At 36.7% G+C, this 25,962-nt stretch overlaps 1 protein-coding gene and 1 pseudogene across 5 annotated transcripts; one reads left to right on the top strand and one right to left on the bottom strand.

Moving 5' to 3' along the window:
• The first annotated feature begins 1,947 nt into the window (after window positions 1-1,947).
• LOC114022951 lies at window positions 1,948-4,071 on the top strand (annotated as a pseudogene).
• A 6,692-nt stretch (window positions 4,072-10,763) lies between these two features.
• Window positions 10,764-24,327, bottom strand: LOC114022860 (cytochrome c-type heme lyase). 5 transcript variants are annotated; one of them, XM_027835283.1, is made up of 7 exons: window positions 24,251-24,327; window positions 23,083-23,290; window positions 20,891-21,042; window positions 18,750-18,898; window positions 18,030-18,149; window positions 14,867-14,953; window positions 10,764-11,899 (listed from the first exon to the last, which is right to left on the bottom strand). In XM_027835283.1, the coding sequence occupies exons 2-7, from the start codon at window positions 23,192-23,194 to the stop codon at window positions 11,701-11,703; spliced, it is 819 nt and encodes a 272-aa protein (XP_027691084.1). In that variant the 5' UTR covers window positions 23,195-23,290; window positions 24,251-24,327; the 3' UTR covers window positions 10,764-11,700. The 5 variants fall into 5 exon arrangements, with proteins under 5 accessions (XP_027691084.1, XP_027691085.1, XP_027691086.1 ...); XM_027835284.1 differs by having other exon boundaries at window positions 24,303-24,323; XM_027835285.1 differs by having other exon boundaries at window positions 23,083-23,279; window positions 24,251-24,297.
• Window positions 24,328-25,962: the final 1,635 nt, after the last annotated feature.

Here is a 25,962-nt window from a genome sequence, read left to right as displayed (position 1 = left end):
TTAAGTTTAGTAATTTATATGTGACAATTACTTCAAAGGCAAGAACTCCAATCTGTGAATATCGATAACCAGTTTCACTATCACAGGTCCTTACTGGAAAATGTAATAAACTTCTTCACTGTCCTGGTATAAACTGGGCCCAAGCCCTCAAGGGTGGTATCAAGGTATTAAACAAACGACTTGTGTGTGTCTGCAGAAGTCAGCGCTGGTACATATGTGAAGCACCAAATCCTTAAAAGACAGATCACATTTCTCATCCCAATGATCTTCAAATAATGACAAATGATTTGGACCAGATTGTTCCCATTTCTCTTTCCTTCTTTTAGTAATCCTCAATCACTGTGCTCATAGGTGAAATCCCTGAAAGCTTTATTAGCTTCTATTCTATTCTGATGCTTTAAATGGTCTTTCATCAGGCTCTTCCAACATCTTTTCAAATAGGACAAGATTTTTTTTTAAAGGACAAGATTATCCAGATCACATTCTATTCATGTAATACACCATTTCCCCCCCCATGAGCTACTAAAATTGACAGTCCAAGAATTATTTTGAGGTATACACCCAAACTTTCCTGTTAGCATGTAAACTCATTGAAAGGAAGGAAGATTTCCTTCTTTCTATTCATACCCCTAATGTCTAGCATCTTCCTGGTTCATAGTAGTGACTTAAAATTCTTAATTACTCAACTACTCTGTTTCACTGATGATTTCTATTTTTTAACTGGCATTCAATATTTTTGATGATTATAATACATTTGAGACCAAATCATACTAAAATGCTCTAAGTGTGAAGAATGACTTCTGAACCCATGCATCCATTCCTCATTCTATGCCCAGGCATGTGATTTGAACTGGGTTCAATCTTGGGGAACCTGGCCACTAATAAAAGTGGACTAGATGCCCTATTTTTATACTTTTTATTTCATTAGTCACCATAGTGTTCTGAGGATTATTCTTCTGGTGGTAAGCCCTTGGCATTTAACCAGATAATGGACATGAAATGAGTCCATTGCAGGGCCCTATGCAAAACTTTTCTACTTTAGTAAAAACTGGCAGCATTTCCTTTAAAATGCTACTTGCAAAATAGGCCACTAACTTATTTCCTGTGTCTGTGCATAATTTTGTCAGGAAAATCAATGATCTTAAATGTCACATACAAACTAAATTGTTAAAGATGAAATTTCCAGAAGGTATGACAGGAACTGTTTGGTACTGGTGGCCTTTTCTGGAGGAATGCTGCAAAGGTTCACAATCAATTGTAAAATGCTTGGGGAGCTATAGACCATTAAACCAACTTCTGCCTTTTAAATGCTTTACCCTCTTAAAGTGCCTTAAAATGCACTGACCTTAAGAGAAAAAGTACTTTTCACTTCTATAGATACCTTGTATACAACTATTTATATATCTATTCATATACATGTGGTCTCCTCCATTAGAATGTAAGTTCCTTGAGGGCACGGATTATTTTTCTCACAAAAGGAACTGCAAGCAGGACAGTATGTGAAGTTTGTGGTGGTGAAAACAGAGGAGGCCCTAGGAAACTGAGACTACAAGGCCCAGGATACAACACGGCTCAGATGCCCGATCTCAAGACGACGTGTTTCCACAGTGGTGTCGCTTTGCATTGTGTCTGCGCCTCTTTTCCCCTCCCCCGGAAGCGCTGTTCCAGGTTTCAGTAAAAGGCGCTTTTGCTTGGAACCCCTGTAAAGCTTCTCCCTGACACCCAAAGGTGATACGAGGAGTATACAACAGTCAAAATACATGCAAACCCTCCGCTACACCAAACTGAACCCATCTTACTTGGATCACCCCCGCTACAGTGTTCTCTCTAATTCCGAGACAGATATCCGGTTACTATAGAAACGGCGTTCTTTCTGGAGTGGTAGCGAAGGGTGAAAGGTCAGTTATGGGTTACGACAGTTCCGTTTCCGGTCCCTACTTGGTGTTTTCGGAGGCTTCTTGAGCTCGTGGGAGTGGAGTCCCGGCAGTTGCGGAGAGCTTGTGGGGCGCAACGTGCGGATTGGAAGAGACTGTGAAGGGGTCGGGGCCCAGCCATGCAAACATGGCAGCCTCTCCTGCGGGCGGAAAGCCCCGGATCCCCAAAGTGGCCAAGGTGAAAAACAGAGCCCCCCCCTGAAGTACAGATAACGGCAGAGCAGCTTTTAAGGGAAGCTAAAGAAAAAGAGCTTGAGCTTCTAACACCACCCTCTCAAACAGAAGATCACAGATGAAGAATTAAATGATTATAAACTGAGGAAAAGAAAGACTTTTGAGGACGCTATAAGGAAGAACAGAACTGTTATTAGTAATTGGATAAAATGTGCACAATGAGAAGGGAGTCTAAAAGACTCTCTAAAGGACCCGTTCTATATAGGAGCGTGCCTTAGATGTGGACTATTGAAACATCACTCTCTGGTTAAAATAAGCGGAAATGGAAATGAAGAATTGCAAAGTAGATCATGCCTAAAATATCTGGGATCAGGCCATCACAACTCTTCCCTGGTCAACTAATTCTGGTACAAATATACTTAAAGGAGATGTTTCGAAATATTGGTGGATATCAGGCATGTGGCATTTATGAAAGATTTGTCTTCATGCACCCTGATGTTAAGAACTGGATCAAGTATGCTGGCTTTGAAGAAAAACATGGCTACTTTGCTCATGCAAGGAAAGTATATGAAAGAACTATAGAATTCTTTGGAGATGAGCATATGGATGAACATCTCTATGTGGCCTTTGCAAAATTTGAAGAAAATCAGAAAGAGTTTGAAAAGGTACAAGTGACCTACAAGCATGCCCTGGACAGAATTTCGAAATAGGAAGTCCAGGAACTCTTTAAAAATTACACAATCTTTGAAAAGAAATTTGGAGATAGGCAAGGTACTGAAAACACCGTTGTGAGCGAAAGGGAGATTTCAGTGTGAAGAAGAGGTGAAGGCCAATCCACACAAATATGATACCTGGTTTGATAATTTTTGATTGGTGGAAAATGATGCAGAACCAAACAGCATGTGAGAGGTGTATGAAAGAGCCATCCCTAATGTGCCACTGATCCAAGAGAAGAGGCATTGGAAGCAGTATATCTGCCTTTGGATCAACTATGTACTTTATGAAGAGTTGGAGGCAAAGAATCCAGAGAGGACCAGACCGGTATGAGAAGCTTTTTTAAACTTGATTCCTCACAAAAAAATTTTTGTTTGCCAGAATATGGCTGTTGTGTGCCCAGTTTCAAATAAGACAGAAAAATCTATCCTTTGTCAGAAGAGCTTTGGGAATTCTATTGGCAAGTGGCCCAAAAACAAATTGTTTAAAGTCCACATTGAATTGAAGCTGCAGCTTCAAGAATTTGACCAATGCTGAAACTTATAAAAAGTTCCTTCTATTTTCCCCAGAAAATTGCACATCATGGGTCAAATTTGCTGAGCTAGAGACAATTCTTTGAGGTACTGAGAGAGCCCAGGCAATATATGAGTTGGCTATTAGCCAGCCATGCTTAGGCATGCAGAGGTGCTTTGGAAATCTTACATTGATTTTGAAATTAACAAGAAGAATCTGGAAAAAAAAAAACAACAGTCTTTATAGGAGATTACTGCAATGAACACAGCATGTCAAGGTATGGATGAGTTTGGCTCAATTTGAGTTTTCTGGAGGAAATGAAGAAAGTTTAACTACGTGCAGACAAATCTATGAGGAAGCCAACAAAACTATGAGAAAATGTGAAGAGAAGGGAGAGAATCATGCTTCTAGTATTCTGGCGAAATTTTGAAGATGAGTTTGGAACAGAATCCCTTTAAAGAGAGATTGGATAAACTTAGGCCAGACAAAGTTAAGAAGAGAAGAAAAGTGCAGGCAGAAGATTGTTCTAATGCTGGCTGGGAAGAATACTATGATTATATCTTTCCGGAAGATGCTGTAAACCAATCTCAAACTGCTGGCGATGGCCAAACTTTGGAAGAAACAGCAGCAAGAAAAGAATGCTGCAGAGCAAGACCCAGACAATAACATGGATGAGAATGAATCTTGACTTTTTCCTTGTTGTTGCATTTTTTTTTAATTTTTAATTAATTTATTTTGAATCATCCACAATCACTTCCATAAGCTTTTGAGTTTTAAATTTTTCTCCCCCTCCCTCCCCAAGATGGCACACAATCTGATATAGGCTATACATATATATTGCTATTAACATTTTTGTTATTTTTTAAAATTCTTCAGTTATTGTGACTTAGGAAACTTGTGTACAATTTTTTTTTAATCAGTGGTGAATCTTGTACCTTTGCTATGCTATAAAATATTCCTAAGTTAACAGAAGAGATTGTGAAAAAAAAAAGGACATAAAATTTATTCTTCATAGCAGATTTATCTATTTTGTACATAAGATTTAATGCCTTTTCAAAATACATAATTTTTAGATGTCTGAGATTGGACTGATTATATAACTTCATATCCATAAGAAAATTTTCAAATGTCATCTTGTCAGGTAGTAACTATTAGGCTTTCATTTTTCTGTACTATTTCCTATTAAAGGATTAGTGTATCATTTTTTAATATGTAAAATATGGACTACATCTATCTTGGTTTTTATACATGTAGGATTCCTTATGGGAAATAGTTGCATATACTCATAGGAATACAAACATTGCATGCAGAAACATTTATAAAAACTGTCCAGCTTCAGTTAAAGCTGGACCCTTCATTGGGTCTGGCCATTCAATGAATTCTGTATAATATTTCGGAAAATCACTTGATTTTAAATGCCTGTTCTCATCTGTAAAATAGAAATAATAATACCACCTACCTATCAAGATTGAGGATGAAGTGAGAAAAATATATGCAAAGCTCTCTGCATACTTTGAGGCAGGTAGGTGGCACAGTGCTGGACCTGGAGTCAGGAAGACTCATCTTCCTGAGTGCAAATGTGGTCTCAGACACTTACCAGCTGTATGACGCTGGGCAAGTCACTTCACCCTGTTTGCCTCAGTTTCCTCATCTGTAAAATGAACTGCAGAAGGAAATGGCAAACCACTCCAGTATGTGCCAAGAAAAACCCCAAATGGGGTTGTGAAGAGTCAGGACTGAATAACAGATACCATATAGAATCAAGCAGTAATCATTTATTAAATGCTTTATGTGCTAGACTCTGTTAAGCACTGGAGATACAAAGAAGAAACAAAATTGATTCAAACTGCCAACCAGGGGTATAGAAATGAATTTGGTTATAATTATATTATGTGATGTTTGGCTTATGTGTAGCAATAACATACAATGGAATCACAAAATTTGAGTTGAAAGGGACTTCAGAGGTCATTTAGTGCAATCCATATGTGAACAAGAACCCTCTAAAACATACCTAGCAGGTGAGCATCTAAGTTTTTGCTTGAAGATCTTTGGTGAGGGGAAACCTGCAACCTCTCAAAGTAGACCATTTGCCTTTTGGTGAGCTTTAATTGCTAAGTTTTCAGAAACAATCTACTCTTTCTTCCATGTGACAGCCCTTTAAGTACTTTAAAACAGCTATCATGTCCACAAGTTTTCTCTGGGTTAAGTAGCCCCAATTCCATCAAACAATCCCCATATACATAGCATGATTCTTCTAGTTTCCTTCTGGGAGCTCTCCAGTTCTTTCTAAAATGTGGCAATCAGAAATGAACACAACATGCTATATGTGTTCTGATTAGGGCCAAGTACAGTGTGTCCATTACAACTCCAACCCTGAACAGTAGTCTAAGATCTCATTAGCTTTTTTGGCCATATCAAACCAATGACTGCCATTGGACTTTTAGTCCCTTAATCACCTAAATGTTTTTTTAGAAGCTGGTCTAGCCAAGTCTCATCTTAGTTGTGAAATTTATTTTTATTAACACTTTTATTATTTTTATAACAATTTTTGCAAGATTTTACATTTATCTCTATGATATATCCCTGTTCCATTTTTCTTTGTACCCCCGGCATTTGGTAGACTGTCTGGTCCATTTGTTCAGTGGCCTTTCGGTCATGTTTGACTCTTCATGACCCCATTTGGGATTTTCTTGGCAAAGTACTGGAGTGGTCTGCGATTTCCTTCTCTAGCTCATTTTACAGATGAGGAAACTGAGACAAACAGGGTTAGGTGACTTGTCCAGGGTCACACAGCTAGTAAGTTTCTGAGGCTGGATTTGCACTTGGTTCTTCCTGACTCCAGGCCTGGTACTTTATCCACTATGCCACTTAACTGCCTATCTGGCCCATTACAGACATTAAATAAATGCTTATTGATTGATCCCCTTTAAATGATTAGGTTTGGCCCAGCACACTATCCTAGTAAAATACTCTTGAATTCTGTCTGAATGTTTTAATTATCCTTATTAACTTTGGGCCATCTTCAGATTTGCTCTTTTCCTTTACACAAATCATTGGAATAAATGATAGTACCAAGACAAACATAGATACCCTACTTAAGACCTTCCAGTCTGACAATGAATGCTTCATTGGGTCTGGTCATTCAATGAATTCTGGATTTACATAGCTATACTACCTGCCAGCCTTTTTTTTTTTTTTTGAGAAAAAAGTATCACGTCTTTTAGATCTTCAAATTCATCTAGCACAGAGCCCAGTTCATTTTATATGCAACTTTAAACACTGGACAAAATTAGATACTACCAACTTTGTTAAGAAAAAGACAGTATTGGTATAGAACATTCTTTGCTAGTTAAAGAGATAGATATAACTATTTTCAAATATAAATTGACTGGTTTTAAAAAAGAACAACATCTCCTATAACAAATTAATATTTTAACTACAATGGAACAAACAGGCATGAATCAAATTATCAATATTTTCTTTTACAAAATGTTTTTCATATGTTATGTAAATTGTACATAATTTCAATAATTTTAAAGGCATAGAACTTTTAGAGACACCATGCCATGCCTTTTATCTAGCAAATAATTGTACAACACAACTTCTGTTTTGAATTTCCATGTTTATTAGATTTTTCCTAATTCTTGTTGAACAGTAATTGAATCTCATCCTGGAAACATATTGATCTACTTGCAGAATAGGAGACACCAAAATGTAAAGAACTTCTTTGTCAATAAGTCTAGAAATCCTAGAGGGAGCCATCTCTAGTCATCCTTATTTATATCTTGCCACTGGATTCAGATGGTTCCGGAGGAGAAAGTGAGGCTGGAGACTTTGCACAGCCCTCACTCACTTAAATCCAATTCACTTGCAAGTCATGGCATCACCTTCCTGATGTCATGGTCCTCTTTGAGAAAGAAGGACAAACAACAGACAGCTAAGAAGGCAAAATTATCTTGTTTGCTTTCTACATAAACCAAAACTGAAGTTCATTATAAAATATGCATCACAATCACTACCCTCTCCTAAGACAAAAATCAAAAAGCTTTAAAAGGCAAGTTTGATGCCTACTGGTGATTCATTCAACAAACATTTGCTCCAATATACTGCCATGACTGATGTCTGATGTCATTCACTTATCTGGGATAAGAGACACAAAAATGACTAGTCATAATTAAACATAAAGCTAATGGGGTAGCCAGGAATAAAATTTAGATCTTTTCCCTTCTATTAAAAATAGAGGCTGGTCCTGTGTTACTGCTGCTTTAATAGGATATATACATCACTATTTCGAGGATCTGTGATTTTACCTATGTGTAGAGAACCTTCTAATAAGAAACTGCAACATGTATATACTTTAGTAAGTGGTCTTCATGAGTTGAAGTAGTTAAAAAAAAAAATCATCTCCTGGTAACTAAACTTCTGGTAAAAGAGTCTCCCTTAAATTAGGGATAGTCCTTGGCAAAAGCGTCAGTCACTTGAGTTTATCCTTGAAGCTCTTCCTGTTCATTAGAACCTCCCAGAATTCATTCTCTGCTGGTATAGTCTTTATAAGAACCCAGGGTTATTTCTACACCATGATAAGGTATCAGAATAAGGCCTTAGTAAAACTTAATATGAAATGGTAAACAAATTGTCACAGCTTTACAGATATTACAGTAAATATTATATACTCAGTAATCTGAGAATAAGATTAATTTTTATGATGCCTTTCCTCTAATCACTGACATAGTTTAAAGTAGTATAGTTTTGGTGATGTGGTTTTGTTTTGTTTTTTCAGTTTAGAACAGGTCTGTTCTATTATTATCTCAGTAAGAAATAACTGTTAGTTGCACACCCCAGAGGGCAAACCAATGAATTCAATAAGAATTTAATTTCTAAGTAAAAACAAACAAGACATTTATCAGATGATTCCCCCAAAAGACAAGATGTCCAGAAAAGGGATATCTTTGCCAAGAGGATATGAAATTGAGACTTTCTTCAGTAGTTATGGTGGACTTAATGAAGATATAGAGGAAAAGTAGTACCACGTAATTCTGTAGGCATCAAGGTGGCAGGCACCTGTCGTGTTCTGAGTTACCACAACTCAAGGCCACATGTGGCCCTTTAGGTCCCAAGTGTGGCCCTTTAACTGAATCCAAACTTCACAGAATAAATCCCCTTAATAGAAGAATTTGTTCTATAAAAGTTGGACTCAGTCAAAAGGCCGCACCCAAGGAACTAGAAGGTCACATGTGGCCTCAAGGCCACAGGTTCCCCATCCCTAATCTAGTGTATAAAAGGCTGTTGATGGGGAAGGGAGAGAAATATAATCAATTTTGGGTCACTGGCCAACCTGCTGTATACTGCAGTCAGGAGTATTGGGGCCTGGGATAACTGTGGCTATTATAATTATCTCCTGAACCAGTGTATCCTTATAATTAATATAAATCTACAACCAGGAGTACCTCAAATAGTACCTTTAAACTAGGCATAAAGTAGATACAAAACTTTAACTAGACATAATGGCATAGAAATTCTGTATTATCAACAAACTGCCTACAACAAAAAGCACATTTTTATAGGATACTTAGCCACAGAGCTGTTTTCTTTCTAGAAAATGGACAGGCCTATAAATGAAGTGAACCTATAACAATTATTTGATTCTACTTTCAAGGAAGTTAAAAGCAGGTTTACAGATTGAGAGCTGAAAAGGAATTGAGAGGTAATTGGGGCCACCCCCTCATTTTAAAGATGAAGAAACTGATACCAGAGAGGTGAAGTCACCTGCCCAAGTTCACACAGTTAAGTAGCAGAGCCACAATTTGATTCCACATTCCCCCCACCCTAGTACTCTTTCCATTGCCTTTTTTTACATTTACTTAGCTTACCACAACTAAATTTATTTTCAACTTTCCCCACATGGTTGCATCAGTTAATGATGGAGAAACACATATAAAGAATAATTCATTTTTTTCCCTTTCACTCAGGCTTGAGGGCGATAGTCTAAAAATGAATATGGTTAACATGAATAAATGAATTAGGTGAAATAAGGTGGGAGAAATGATTATTAACAACCAATGATTTGGGGACATACAGATTTCCCCCTTTTTCTATTATCCTCATTTCAAGATCACAGTTTCTACAGGCTGAACTAACATTTTCCTCTATCTGACCCCACCCAACCTTATAAGGAATTTCTAGCCTAAGGTGAATTCCATTCAATCAAGCTTGGGTAGAGACAGATCCTTCTGTCTAGGTTGCCCAAGGCTGCGAGTGATCTGGGTACAAGGATAGTCAGTTCAAGAGTGACAGGATGTCACTCTTTGTCACCCCTCAATGGAGTGAGCTCACTTCTCATTGTAAAGTGGAACCAATCAGAGTTGATTGCCACCCTCAGGAACACTCTTCTTCCAAAAGGGCATATAAGATGTGAGACCACCACCATAATTGTCTTTGGCTTAAGAAAGAGACAGTCAAATGATCATCTTTTTATTAATAAAATAATTAAATTACCCAGAAATGTCTCTCAAACTTTTCAGTGGCACAAAGGATAAAGTGCTGCAGTTATACTGCTTACTTTTTTTAGAGAAACAAGATTCCATCTCTGGAAAACAGTTACAAGAATTAAGTTACTATTATAATGATCAGAGACTTAGAATTGGAAAACATCTTGAAATCAAGTCATTTTATGGGAACTGAGACCAATATAGGGCAGTGACTTGTCCAGGGTAGTACATGGGCAAGCCTAAATCATGTGTCCATTTCCAGCACTCTTTCTACTATACTAGGCTGTGTCAAACCCAATTAACAATCTATCGTAAAATTTGCAAATACATCTTTTGGAAAACCAAAGAAATGAATATATTTTAAAATGCATATAAATGTAAATAAAACATGAAAGTTCATTAAAAACTTAATTTTTACTAAGTGCTTAACCAATTAATAACAACAGACTTAGTACTTTAAAGTTTTCAAGGCATTTTATTGTACATTATCTAATTTTAGCCTCACAACAACCCTATGTCTGGACCTGTGATTTCAACCCAGTGGGAAGCACCTAGTGTAAAAGTTTCCTCCAAAGATGCAAATTAGCAGCTCATCTGTAACTTCAGTTTTAAAGAGTTGTCTGGAGCACTAACGTTAAGTGACATAACCATGGTCACTCAGTTAGCATGGGTTAGAAATAGGTCTTGATCCAAGTTGTCTTTACTCCACATGGCTGGTGCTGTAGCTAAACACCAAACTGTTTCTCCAGGGAGGGACCACAGGTACCAGTATCCATTTTATACCTAAGGAAATTCAGACTAAAGTAATGCAGTAGAAAGTGGCAGAGGCAAGGTTTGCTTCCAAGTCTAGCATGCTATCGACCCACCACACTGCATGCTGCATCAAGTACTGCCAGGCCTATTCAATTCATCAAGCAAAAAAAATCTTTCTAGAAGAAGGAAAAATTCACGATTAATTTTATTTTTTCTTTATAAAACAAATTATCTTAAGGACTATTATGAAAAGAATAAAAATCCCCACAAAACCAGTCTGAATATGATAAAAGAATTTAACCTTTTGTGTATGTAATCTAAGTATAAAACATGCCTATTAAACTTAGGCATGTTTTATACTTAGATCACATACACAAAAGGTTAAATTCTTAACTTAATCTTGCCTTAAAGGAGAGAAGCTCTTCATGTATTATTAAGTCATGCTTTCAACAGTGTGAAAAAGTCCTTAAAACATGATCTGTCAAATTTCAAAATCAGTATAATATATTATACTAGAAACTGTTTAACATGATCCATAAGATTTCTATCACTGAACCATTTTACAATTTAAATCACTTTTATAAGAAAGTTAAATCTAAATGAAATGTGAAGGTCCAAAACTGATTTAACTATACTAAATATATTTCCAACATAGTCTTAATATGCAGCAATCATTTTAGTATATTTTATCTTCAAAAAATTACCTGTCATACAAAAACTTATGTCTATTTCCTAGGCAATTAATATAGTGGTTACAAACATCAAGTTTAGTTTTCACACATCTACTTTCAAGCACATAAAAACAAAACAATGCTAAATAAAAAATTTACTTTTTCTAAAAACAAGAGTTAAATGTTTTATATAATCTCATTAATTTTATAATACAATGTCTTTGAGATTGATGAGGGAAATCCAAACTGGATAGCAGAAAATTTTACATACTTTTTGTCAGCAAGGTAGTATGTGAGTTCACAAACGAATTGCATAACTATTAATCAACATAAACATTATTGTGAATTTAAATCACACACCACATCAATTCAACAACAAATTGAAAAAATAGTTTAATGTGTCTCTTTAAAGGAAGTAACAGTTTTCTTTCTTAAAGGAAAATAAAGCAATGGTTATGAAGTCCAGCGCCACCAAGCTACCTTCATTCTGTCCCAAACAGCTGTAAGAGAATCAAAAGCAGGACGGACATCCAAGATGGTAAACTGATAGTCCTTATTTACTTCTCCACCATCATAATAATCAATAACATATCTAACTTCTGTTCCACAACGATTAACAATCCAGTCATGCCTGTCAAAAGGCAATTCATATCTGAAATAAAAACGTTCTAGTCAGTACAGGCTCCGTATTATCAATTAAGCAGTTAAGTATTTATAACACTTATATTGCCCTCAAGGAACTTCCCAACTATATACAGAGTTTTTAAACTAACACAAAAAACAAAGAACCATATAATATTAAATTAGTAGAAGTGCTGTGATACCAAATGTCGTAATAATTCAGTGTAGGCTGCAGTTGTCAGGGAAGGCCTCGAGGAGAGCTGAGACTACAACTTGACTCTGAAGGGTTTGGGTTAGGTAAAAAAGGGAAGAAGATATTACAGGGAAGAGTACCAGCAGGAAGAAAAAAAAAAAGCTAAGAATATGGAAATAAGGTACAATATTTTTGGGTCTGAGAAAATGAGACCAGCTTCACCAGATTAAGGAGAATGAAAAAACTGGAAGTAGCAGAACTGATGTTGGATAGGTAGGCTGGGAACATGTTATCAAGGACCTTGAAAGTAAGAGGGCAAACTGGACTTGATGCAGTAAGATGAAGAGAGTTACACCACATATTGTTGAGCAGGGAAACAGCACACTGAGGCCAGGGTTTCTATAGTTTAGACAGGCAAGGGCACAGAGAATAGAATGGAGGTAGAAGGGCAAGACTGGCTAAAAGGCTGCTGTGATAATCCAGGGATTAGTTGATAAGAGCCTGAAATATAGCCCAAGTGGGAGGAGCAATAACAGCCAAAACAACAACAAAAAATGGTTGTTGCTACTCCTAGGAAAATTGGCAGGAGTCAGTTTTAGGAGGAAAGATGCAGATTTCTGTCTTGGTCTTGTTAGCCTGACATGTTAAGTGAAAAAGCTGTATAGGGAACTGGAAATAAGTGAATAGAGGAAAAGGAAAGGAAATGGAGATGTAGTAACAGTCAGACTCTTGAATGGGTAAATCCTCTGAGAGAATATGAAATAAAAAAGCCAAAGAAGGGGTGTGGAAAGAGCTTTGGAAGGGCAAGGTGTCACCCATGGTTAAGATGAAGAAGGTGTAAGAGGAATATTAGCCTAACAATTCTAAAACCAAATATTTGACAAACAGTCCTACCCAGAGTCCTTTACTTTAATACTTAACTCCAAAGTAACAACCTCATTGCCTAATTCAATAGACTTTTTTTTCATTTATGATGGCCCCTGTCTTCATTATAACAGGTGATCTTGTCAACTCTCTCCTGAGATGCACAGAATACAAGTTGAATGGGACTCAGAGGTCATTCAACCCCATACGTAAGAGCGTTTCCCTTACAACATTTTCAACCAACAGTCATTTGGCCTCTGTTTGGAGACCTCTGAGGATGAGGAATATATTAAGCCAACCCATTCTCCTTTTTGACAATTGTAATTGTTGTAAAGATGTTGATTATATCAAGTTGGTATGTTTTTTGTAACTTTCTCCTCCTCTACTTGTAACATTGAAATCTGTTTCCTCTTTTTACTTATCTCAGTACTACTTTTTCATCTTCACTAGTTTCTCTTCCTTCTATCTCCTAAACTTGAAAAAAAGTCCAAAATGTGCTTGGTCCTCTTCTCTCTTGTTGAGCTCATTATCTGCTTCCATAGTTTCTATTATGACTTCATTCGGATGACTTCCAAATCTCCATCTCTAGCTCCAATGTCCTAAGAAGAGCTTAAGTCTCACCTTTCCAAATTTCTGAAAGATATTTCTATCTACATTTCTCCTCATAACTCCAAGTCAACATGTTCCAAACATCCAGATTGAAATTTATGATTTTATGTCAAACATAAATGAGAAAGTTATCAAATCTCACTGATTTACTTTTTCATTATCTATTCCCACCATCTAATTCAGGATCTTCTCTCTCTTCACTTAGATAATTATAAAAAAAGCCTCCTTATTGGTTTTCCTGTCTCTACTCTCCCAACCCATTTTCTCTCTAGTTGTCACAATCATCTCAGCTATAGAGTAGCACATTATTACCTTGCTCAAAAACCTTGTGTGGCATATCCCATATCAAATTAATACAGTACAAACTCCTTGGCCTGAAATTCAAAGCCTTCTACAATAGAACCCCAACTTATTCTACAGCCTTATTTCACACATTCCTCTTCATGCAGTCTATCTTTCAGCCAAATTAGATTACTCACCCTCCTGTTATTCTTCTGCCTTCTTCCATTTGTGTCTTTTCCTCATGCCATCTCTAATTACTGGAAGTGAAATCTTCTACCAAGTCTGCCTACTGAAATCTTTCCATTTCTCCTATGCTTAGTTAAGGTAACGCCTACTCTATGAAGTTTTCCCCATTCATCTTAAGAGTAAATTATTTCTTCTTCTTGCAATTTGTCATAGTTCTTTGTTTGAAATTCTCTTTTTCACTTATATTTTAATTTGTGCTGCATTTGTCTGTGAACATTTTCTTTCTTCTACTATATTGTAATCTTATGTCATTTTTATCTTCAGTACTTAGTACAATGCTATGCTTATCCTAAGTGCTTAATAAATGTCTGTTGAATTGAATTAGGGTAGATTGGTTTCCACAAATGCTTTAAGCAAAATTCTAATACAGTTGGTCCAACAGCTCCAATGATATTCTACAGATAAGCATGCCTAAAATGTGCTAAATTATTATTCTTTAATGAAGGAGTCAATCCTGAACATATATTCTAAAAGTAGGTAGATACAATATGCACAAGATGATTAAACTTCTGAATTTTTGTACATGAAACTAATCAATAATCACTAATTAATATGCATCCTTATATATTCCACGATAAGTTAGTCTTCCACAAAAGGGAGTATAATATACAGTGTGCTACTACAAATCAAGATGAGAGAATATGTACAGTTGAATAGAGATTAAGCTATGAAAAGATAGTACTTAAGCAATACTTCTTATCTTTTAAAAAAAAAAATGTTAGTTCACATTTTATTAGACTCTATAACACATAGAACAATATGCAAACTTAGAACCATTAAAAATATTTCTGGACTATAACCTACCCCATCCATGAGCGAATTCTAGCTCTTGGTGAATATTCCTTAGCTTTACCTCCAAATCGGATCAGTGTTGGCCCACATGGGCACTCACTGTAAATACAAATAAAATCACAACCAATCAAAATATGTTCTTAATACGTATGGTAAGCGAAAACTAAGAATCTTGAAAAAATTTAATTAATTATTTAATTACATTAAATATTTAAGCGATGCATTTATGAAAAATATATCATTTTGCTCATGAATTAAGTACTTCAGGTCTCTTCTTGTTCTTTTCAACAGTCATTGTTTATTTAGAAGACATACTTTGGAAGTAGTATAGAAAAAGAAGTGGCTATTTTCTACTTGCTGGATAGAAATCAGTGTTTTTAGAGGGAAAAACCATGGCTTTTTGTGATGGGTCAGCAAAAGAACAGAATTCAAATCCTATCCTTAGACAAAGTCACTTAACTTTCCTTTTTTTAAAATTTATTTTTAGTTTTCAACATTCACTTTTATAAGATTTTGAGTTCTAAAATTTCTCTCTGCCCTCTCCCCGTGACAGCATGCAATCTCATATAAGCTATACATGTAAAATCATATTAAACATATTTCCATATTAGTCATGTTGTGAAAGAAGAATCAGAACTAAAGAGAAAAACCACAACAAAGAAAAAAAAAGAGAAAATAGTATGCTTTGCTCTCCATTCATACTCCATAGTTCTTTCTCTGGATGCAGACAGCATTTTCCATCATGAATCATTACGAACTGTCTTAGATCACTGCACTGCTGAGAAGAGCCAAGTCTATCAAAGTTAGTCATCGCACAATGTTGCTGTTACTGTCTACAATGTTCTCCTGGTCCTGCTCACTTCACTCAACGTGAGTTCATGTAAATCTTTCCAGGTTCTTCCTAAATCCACCTGCTTGTCATTTTTTATGGAACAATAGTATTCCATTACATTCATATACCACAACTTGTTCAGCCATTCCCCAATTGATGGGCATCCCCTCAATTTCCAATTCTTTGCCAACCACAAGAGCTGCTATAAATATTTTTGTACATGTGGGTCCTTTCCCCCTTTTTATGATCTCTTTAGGAGACAGAACTAGTAGTGGTATTGCTGGATCAAAGAGCAGGCAGACTTTTGTAGCCCTTTGGGCATAGTTCCAAATTGCTCTCCAGAATGGTTGGATCAGTTCACAACTCCACCAACAATGCACCAGTGTCCCAATTTTCCCATATCTTCTCCAACATTTATCATTTTCCTGTTTTGTCATGTTAGCCAATCTGATAGGTGTGATATGGTACTTCAGAGTTGTTTTAATTTGCATTTCTCTAATCAATGTCACTTAACTTTCTGAGTCTCAGTTTCCTCATCTGTAAAGTAATGGGCTTGGCTATGATGCTGTGGCATAAAGGCTACAATGTTGGACTTGGAATCAGGAAAACCTGATTTCAAATCCTGTCTCAAATACTTAATAGCTATGTGATCCTGTGCAAGACACTTAATCTGTTATCTTCAGTTTTGTCATCTGTAAAATTAGAATAAGAGGACCCACCTTACAGGGTTGTTGTGAGAACAAAATGAGATAATATATGTAAAGGGTTTAGCACTTTTACAGTATTCTACAAATGCTAGCCACTATCATCATTATCATTATCATCATCATCCTTTTAAAGTCACTCCTAGCTCTAAATCTAAGATCCTATGAATTAAATAATATAATGAAAATATAGAGGATTCTAAGAGGACTAATGCTTTTTATTTTTCAAATCACCCCTAAGGATAGAAAATATTAATTCCATAAGGTGGTAGAGAATTGTGACTATAGATGGTCTGTCTGATAAGATTAAGGTTCAGGAAGTTTGTATTTTTTTACTGAAGTTTGTATTATACAAATTTGTATTTTAGAAATACAAAGCTAGGTATGCATAAGAAGACTGCATGAGGTGAAGACAGAAAAAATATTGAGCATAATTTGCAACTTCATCCTTTCTAACCATTTCAATGACAATGTAACTAATTTTTGATGCTCTCCTTTACCGATTACTGAGACTAGGAAGGAGGAAGAATTCAAAATGTAACTGCTTCTCTATTATCCAAGGCTTGCTTATTTTATTTATGGTTTTATGTCTCTGGTTTGTCCCTTTCCTCTTTTTTTCAGGTTTAATCTCTTCTATAGGGTGTCCAAAGAACTGAAAACAAAATTCAGTCAAAGTTGCTCCTAGCAAGTCTAAAGCATAATAACTACTTTTAATGCCTGCTGAATAATGATAATTCTGCAAAAAAATAAAATAAAATAAAAAATATATGTATGTATGTATGAAGCATCAATACAGGGAAGGCATACAAAATCAAAACTAAACAGTCCCTGCTCTCACTTTATCAAGGTAGACAACATGTACACATAGAAACATAGACAAAATAGAAGCTGACTTTGAAGGAATGTACAAGAAGCCTGGAATGGTAGGTGGAAGTCAGGGTGTAAAGGGTTTTGCCTTTCAAAAAGAGAATTCTTTATTTCTTTAAGAAGTAAGAAGGGGTTGGTCATTAGAGTTTGTGGAGTGATGAAGTGTACATGATCAGACCTGTGCTTCTGGAATATCACTTTGGCTGTTGTGTAAAAAGGGGAGAGGCTTGATGTAGGAAGACCAAAAAGTACAACTGGATAGGAAGTTGAAAATAAGTGGTTAAAAGTAAGTTTAGGGGCTCTCTATTAATTATTTTTATTCCATCTATTCCTGCCCCACATTAGTAATGAAATGACCAGATTATACTTCAAGATTATTATGATAATACTACTTTAAATAGAGATATTAAAACTCTAAAGAGTGAGAGGCAGCTGAATGGTATAGTAGATGAAGAGTGCCAGCCTAAAGTCAGGAAGACTTGAATTCAGCCTCAGACACTTACTAGTTGTGAGAGCCTGGGTAAATCACTTCACTTCTGTCTCAGTTTCCTCAGCTGTTTAATGGGAATAATAACAGTACGTCCCTTCCAGGGCTGTTGTGAGGATTAAAATGAGCCAATATTTGTAAAGTGCTGAGCACAGTGCCTGGCACACAGCAGATGCTTAATACATGCTTATTCCCCTTTCCCTTTCCTAATGGTGATTTCCAATTGGTGCAAATCTAAAAAAGTGCTTATAGGATTCATTAAAAGTTTATCATAAATGTACTTACGTGGCATGAAGAGCTTCCCACTTTAAAATCTCCTTCCAAGCCTGTTCGTTATTCTGATTATGAATCTTAATAATATTATACATATCTTTCTGACTGATGTCATCATCTTTCCACTTCCATCTAGTAAAAAAGTATTTTACAGAATTCTTAATTACTTCAAAATGCTGCTATAAAATTAATCAATACACATTTTAAAGAAGTCATATACAACTATGGTTAATACACAAGCAAATTAAGCTAATTATTTGGTTCACTGCTTTAATTCTTAGGTATTTTGATAATATTTATACAGCTGAAGAATACATTATGTATATTACATTTACTAACAAACCCAAATTTATTCAGTATATTAGCTGAAAGGAAATTATTATTTTAACATAATAACATTTCACAAACTACCAAATATTAGTGAGTTAGCAAGAGCATTCTGGAAATAATCACTGCCACATGTGAAGCAAGAATACCTATTTGATGGAAATGATTAATGTTCCTATTATTTTTTCAAGTACTTTATGTGAAAATAAGGAATTCTTACTTCACTGTGGTTGGATTCACATGTATTTTGATAAAGCATGCTTAAAGTCAACTATTAGATAACTATTAGAAAATAAGTTTTGAAATGTTTACTATATATTTGGAGGTAATTCTATATCATACATCTTTCAGGGAATCTTTTTAAAAATTATATTTACAGTCTACTTGACATCATTATTTACCTACCCTTTTCTTAACATGGCATTCCAGAACATCTGTTCTGAAGGGTAAACCCACTTTTTTTCTGAATCTGCCCTGGGAATTGATGATTCTTCCCTAACAGTTGATAGTGCAAATGGCTGACCAGGGGACGGTGTCTGATTAGGTGGTGGCATCTAAATAAAATAAGAAGATTGCTGAGTTTTTTTTTTAAACAATGGGAAAATTCTGATGTGAAAATATCAATTATTAACATAAAGATCAACTGCTGATTGCTAAAACACCAAAATTATTGTTTGATCATTTTTTTTTGATTACATACACTCATCAGTCATATAAGCTCACTATGATGAAATTCTCACACTAACATTTTCAATACTTCATACTAGCTATCCTTGGAGAGAATTTTGCATTTTTAAAAACCCAAGAGAATCAAACACAAATTGCTTTTCTCCAGCAGTTATTATTTCTACTGTATTGTAAACACAATTGTTCAATTTCCTGTTTTGTTTAAAATGTCAAACTACAAACTAATACTTTATTTTTTTAAAAAAAGGTATAAGGCTTTTTAAGCTATTATGAGATTTTGTAAATAAATATTTATTAGATGTTAATTGTTAAAAATGTGTACTAGATAAAAAAGCGTTATCTGGAAAAGTCACAACCTCTGTCTGTCTCTTAGCAGAGTACCTAGCATACAATAGGCACTTAAATACTTATTCCTCTGCCAAATGATATCCCTATATGCCAAGGATGGTAATTTTCAAATGATGCACTCTCAATTTGTAATTGTAACAGGACAATAAAATATACTGGATAAAATATACTCTTTCTTGCCCATAGCCCAAATGATCCCTTTCATGCTGAACAGCACAGAATTGGACATTTCAACTTGGGTGAAATGAGTTTTATAATGGACTTCACTGAAGTTTTTCTCCCCAAATTCCAAAAAGTTTAGGCAAGCTCAAAGCATTTTTTTTTTGAAAATTTAATTGTGACCAAGTAAACACAAAACAACTTAATTGAGCCAAATTATTTTAACTCCCTGAATAAATGCCTTCAACAAAATACAAATGTTAGTTTGGGCTAAGATAGGTTAACATAAGAAATGTTCATTTGGGGAATTTTATGTTTGTTTGTTTGTTTTCTGTAAAATCATAGCTGAAGATGTTTGTGCATTATATCTCTTTTATAAAAGATCCATATAACAAATGTTTCCTAAATTCAGCACCAGGAAAGCTTATCCTAGTAAAAATGCATGCTTCCTTTGATCAGATAAGATGTTGTAGGCCCGGAAGTTTTTCTTTTTGCCTTAACTGCCAGCACGGTCAGATTAAGTGTAAGAACTAACTTATCTGAAGTTCGTAGTAGTAAAACTTCCCCATTTCTTTCAAGAATTTTAGTAAATGCTTAACAAATATTTGTCATTTGACTGATTGTTTTATATTGTTCTGTTTTTCCACATTTAACTTCAGTTAAGTTCTTCAAATCCTTTTAGAGAATAAGTGAGATATAACTCCCAAGTACGTAACTATTCCAAAAACTTTGCAAAAATAATTGCTCATATTTCCAAGCCATAAAGGCTTTCAAACAAAATACATTTTTTTTTCTTCCTTATTATTTTTTACATGCTGCTTTCATCCCATAGGTTAATTACAGTTCAACCCTTCCATATCAGGAGTTGGGGAGCAACCCTTTCTCTAATATAGAAAAGGACAGCAAGATTATTAGATTTAAAAGTAGTACTAGTTTTGAAGTTTGCTCTTATTTGTTGATTTCTACAATATGAAGGAAGGTATGTCAGATAAGCAAACTTTTAAAAAACAGTTCAAATCAGAGACAGTCACTCTTTTCGCCTTACAGAATAATTTCACATTCTCCATTTAATCTGAGCTCACTGATGTGTACATCCCCTCCATTGATGCAGACTACAACCCCTCTATGCTAGCCTGTTTGTTTCCAGACCATGTCCTCCAACAATCTGTCACAGAGGTCCCAACTTTGCTTTCTCTAGACAACAGCTATCTCTTGTTCTCTCTCTGTTACCATGTCAAACCAATAATTAACTTCAGTATCACCAAATGTTACATGCAGTTTATTGTATGGGGAATTTACATAAGGTCTTAGAGGAAATCATATTTTAAGAAAAGAATTGGCATCAAACATACCATGTTTGAAGGATCAATGTTATCTTTATTTTGATAGGCAGCTGATGTTACAGGACATTCCACATATTCATAGGCTCGATCCTGATGTGCAGGTACTGAGTAAGATTGATTTTCACAAGTTTTGTCAGATGGGTTTTTGTTCAATGGACAACCTGAAATTTAAAAAAAAATATTCAAAGGAATCATCATAAATGATGACAATCTTAGCCCTTATTATGGTGACATACTTGCCTTAATTTGGGGGCAGAGTTAGGTAGCTTGGGGAGAATCAAAGCTCTAATGACCAGTGAGCTGATAAGAGGGAGGCTATTCAGCTCTATAAAGGTCCTGAGCATAGGAGGAAAGCATTTTTTTAAAATGTACTCAGACTCAAAAAATAGCAGGGTCAGAAGAGATATTAAACACCACCTAATGTAATTCAAAGCTTTGACACATTGACAAAGCCCTCAAATTCAGGAGCCAGACACATTTATTATATAAGTTAAACAGTCACACATTTTAATCTTAAAAACAAACAAAATCACAACCAAGGAAGTAGGAGAAAGAACACTACAACAAGAGAACTTCATTGCAACCCAATCCCCAAACTGTTAAACTTATATGACTGGGATATTTTAGTCAATGGGGAAGGACTCCTAAATTACTAATATTTATGTGAGAGATAGTGATGGTACCCAAGCAAGAGTGAACAGATCCTGACGGACCTGCCTACCTTTCATTCTTTTTTTTTTTCCTTTTTAAATTGGGCCTCCCTATTTGGTTCAGGCTGGAAATAAAGGGAGCTTTAATGTACTCCACTTTTCTAACCTGGGTCTGCTTAGGCAACCTTGCATTCCCAGGGGTTCATCTTTGATGCAAAACAGTATGGACACCAATCAGCTGAGGCCATTCTAACTCAGAATTCTGCCAACCTCGGCTTATCTGGTAGCTGGCATTACGGGTGAGCAACACTAAGCGCAGCCCCACCTTTCATTCTAAGGAGGCTATATGAGGAGACAGCAGAATGGGCAAATATTATCTGCTGGGTTTTTTTTTTTTTGGAAAAGGAAAGTTTAGAATAGGCTTCTTTCCCCAATCTCAGAAATGAGAGCTCCTCCCAAGAAGACCTGGGACCAACACGGTATATTTCACTTATAATTAGGCATCCTAAAACATTAATTATATCATACTGACTCAAAGTAGTCCTGACTGGGAAAAGATACAACACTATGAATGACTGAACTTAATAAGTACTGAAATGTCCATTTGTAATAGTAGGAAACATGCAACCACCACTGTGAATCTGACCTAAGTGGTATGCATGAGGGGCAGCACCCTGAGAACCTTTAGCTTCAAGCAACATCTGGTTATCTGGCTAATATCCATGCATGTTTTAGAGAGTTAACTGTAAGCATGAGCTTGTCTTAGGAGAATAAACAATGATTTTCATGTATAAAGAACTACCTCTACCAGCAGACTGCAACTCATCTATAACTTAGTAGACAAATCCTAAGGAGTTGCTTGAGGCAGAAGTCAAGTGACTTGCCTAAGGTCATACAACTACTGTCACTACCTCTTAATGTTTTACACAAATTCTTTATTTGTATCCCCAATGCCTACTATACAGTGCCTAGCAAGTACAAGTGCTTAACAAATGCATGTTGCTTGACAAAATGAAAATCTAAGGACTAGAAATTCCTAAGTTATACTCTCAACACTTTGAAACAAGAAGTCACATACCACAAACCAATCCAATGCTCTCATTCTATACAACATCCTCATAATGGACAAGAGAATTTTCAAAGTAAAATATAAATTTCTCCATGTTCACTTTTCATCTAGAGAGAAAGAGTTGAGTCAACTAAAATGGTAAATACCTGTGGGGTATAATTTAGCCTTGTGTTAAGACATAATCCATTCAGAAGTAAACTTAAATAGATACTAAGAGAAATTTGTAGGTTTTTAAAAAATCAGTTCTATGATTTGCATATCGTGTGCAAATATATATATTATACACCTACCTGATAATGCCTTTCAGGAACATGTAATAATTAAATGAAATCTGATATCGCTACTCTTTTAAAATAATGCAACAATATCTCTGGGTCTCTAGAAGAACAACAAGAAGTAAAATCTCTGGTTTGCTACTATTATTTTAAACCATTTTAGGAAGATTTATATTTTTGGAGTTCTCTTACATATAAACAAGTTACCTTTTTCTTTTCTTTGGTGCATTGGGCATCCTGAAGGTGGAGAGCCTGTCTGATGTTCTGAAGCAGTTGAGACCTGCACTGCAACAGCAGGAGTGGAAGTGGACATACCCATGGTCTGAATCACCTTTTGGACAGCGCCGGACAATTCACTTTTAACGATGTCCTTCAGAAGATGCCCTCTTCATCCATAACCTATCCTACATAAAATCTGAATTGTCAGAAAAGTAAAGACGGTTTTACGGAGGAGTAAAATCAAAGCCAGTGAGGTAAATTAATCTTCCCAAAGTGACACAGTTAATTAAGGAGCACCTTGAAAATCAGACACATAGCTCTTCTCTACAGGTCCAACAGGGTATTTATGCACGTGGCAGCAACAGTAGTAAAGAGGATCACTTTAAAGGAATCTTTTCAGGAATCTCCCTATTAGCAATATCAATGGAAGATGGAAATCTATACTCTTCAGGCTATTAGTACTTACGTCCCCCATTATCAAGCAAAAACTGGTGGATGAACAGAAAACACAAATAACTGGATGCAGTGGAAAGGAATCAATGATCGATGTGAGGGTGCGAGTTCAATCCACAATCTGTCTTACAATGGCACCTGTGTGACACTGGGGAAGCCCTGTAAGTTCTTTGGGTATCAGTTTCCTCATCTGTACGATGCGGGGGGCGGGGGAGGACTTGGTAAAGTGCAGGGGACGAGGGTATGGAGAGGCCTTGGAGAGGGATACCCTTGAAGATTAAGAAAGCCATAACCTTAAGGTTATGCTCAGGCCCGTCCAGAGGACTCTGCGGCCAGGAAGGGAAGGAAGGCGGCGGGGGGAGGAAGGGGGAGGTGGGGGCTGGGGGAGCAGGAAGAGAAGGGGGGGCCGCTTCCAGGGCCGGCCCGCCGCTCGCACCCACCTGTCCCGGGCCTGGCCGGCCACAGCGACTGGAGCCCAGTGTCCCTCTTGACCCTGAGCCGGCTCCGGCGCTCTCCCTTCCCTTCTCCTCCTCCCCGGCGTCCCAGGCCCCGCCCTTCGCCTCCTTCCCTCCTCCCACCTCTCCCCGCCCACTCGGGCTCTGGAAAGCCAAGGCTCCCAGGCAGAACCAGCTGCAGCTGGCTCCGCAGCCGGCTCCTCCCCCTCCCCCTCCCCCTCCCCCTCCCCCCCCCCCTCCTCACTCACCTCCACCACCCCAGCCTCCCGCTACTCGCGCTTCCTCCCTTCGTCCACTTACTTCCTCCTCTCCAAGCGGGACTTCCGGTCCCGAGAGGGGCGGTGAAACGGCCTAGCGGAAGGGGGAAGGGCTGAGCCTAGCCACGCCCTCTTCTCCTCCTGCTGCCTTCCCCCTCCGTTCGCTGTCCTCTTCCTCCTCCTTTCTCCTCACAGCCCTGCCCACCTTTCCAGGTGCTCTTGGGTGTATGGGGAGGCTTCCGGCTGTTTGCATTTAGGTAAGGAAAAAAAAGAAAAAGAAAGAAAGAAAAGCAGAAAAGAAGCGTCTTCCTAAGTGTTAGGTGAATCCAGTTGTAAAATCCCATGCCGTTAGATTGTAAGCTCCATGAGGGCAGGGACTGCCTTTGGTCTTTTTGTATCCCTGGCTGTCAACACGGTGTATGGCTCATTGTAGGAGCTCGATAATGTTTATTGCTCAAATGTTGATTAATTGGTGTCTGCTTCCTGTATCCCATTAGATTTTTAGCTCCTTGAGCAGAGGACTCTTGGTCCTCTTTTTGTATCCCTGTGCTAAGCCCTGGGTCTATGAGGAAAGGCAGAGGACAGCCCCTCCTGTCCGGGAGCTTACAGTCCAGTGGTGAAGACTACATGTAGACAATTATATAAACAATTATAGATAATTTACATAGGGGATAAATTGGAAATAGCCAACAGAGGGAAGGCACTAGAATTAAGGTGTTTGTTTTTAGAATATGCAGATAAATTATAGAAATTCTTAAAAAATGTTTTAACTTTGACTTTAAAATAAATGGCAATTCTTCGTTTTGATTTCAAATCGAGCAGGGACGTGGTTTCTCTATACGAGTTATTCTTGGGGGAACAGTAGCAGTGTGGATAGCTGCCTGTGAATCAGCGAGCATTTATTAAGTGTCTACTGTGTGCCAGATACTCTGCTAGGCACCGGGTACACAAAGACAAAAGGGAAGCAGCCCTCACTAGCTGGGAGTTCACGTTCTGCTAGAGAGACAACGTCTAAATGTTAGCAAAGGAATAGGGACTGCACCTGTTACTTCATTAGTATAGGGAACTCCCAGGTGATAAAATTCCCTCTATCAGAGTAGTCTGAGGCACTTTTGAAACAACTTATAGAAATATTTAGAGCACAGGATTACACAGATGTTTCAGAGGGAACTAAGATCTGACTTGAAAACCAACTATTACGTAATGCTTTCTCTTTACATTAGTATTATGTACAAGGTACATTCAGGATAAATGCAGGGCAATTTGGGGAGGAAAAGAAGGCATTAGGATGATTGGCATTTGTGGACTGATTAAATAATCCTTTTTCTTAATTAGCTTAGTACTATAAGTCAGTGGTGTCAAACTCAAATAGAAATGTGGACCACTCATCCATGCATTAGGATCCTGTGGGCCACCCATTGATTTAGTTTTAAAATGTAATGTTATTTAGATTTGATTGTATTTTTATTTATTTTATAAAATTTTATTATTATGAAAGTGTTACAATTATATGATTATATTTATTATTATACAATTTTATAAAAGGATTTATATCTTTAGGTGTAATAGAATCCTCTCCCCAAACCCCAACATAAGTTTGGCTAGTTTTTCCCTAGAAAGATGTCTCCTGGGCACTTGGGGAGAAAAGGGTCAGAAAAGGTCTCAGAATGAGCCTTTAAGGAAATTGGGGATTCTGAGAGGTA

Source organism: Vombatus ursinus, unplaced genomic scaffold (genome assembly GCF_900497805.2).
Source record: "Vombatus ursinus unplaced genomic scaffold, bare-nosed wombat genome assembly UNPS02014814.1, whole genome shotgun sequence".
In the NCBI taxonomy this organism is placed as follows: Eukaryota; Metazoa; Chordata; class Mammalia; order Diprotodontia; family Vombatidae; genus Vombatus; species Vombatus ursinus.
The sequence above is the reverse complement of the archived record's forward strand: the minus strand, read 5'-3'. Positions and strand labels throughout refer to the sequence as shown.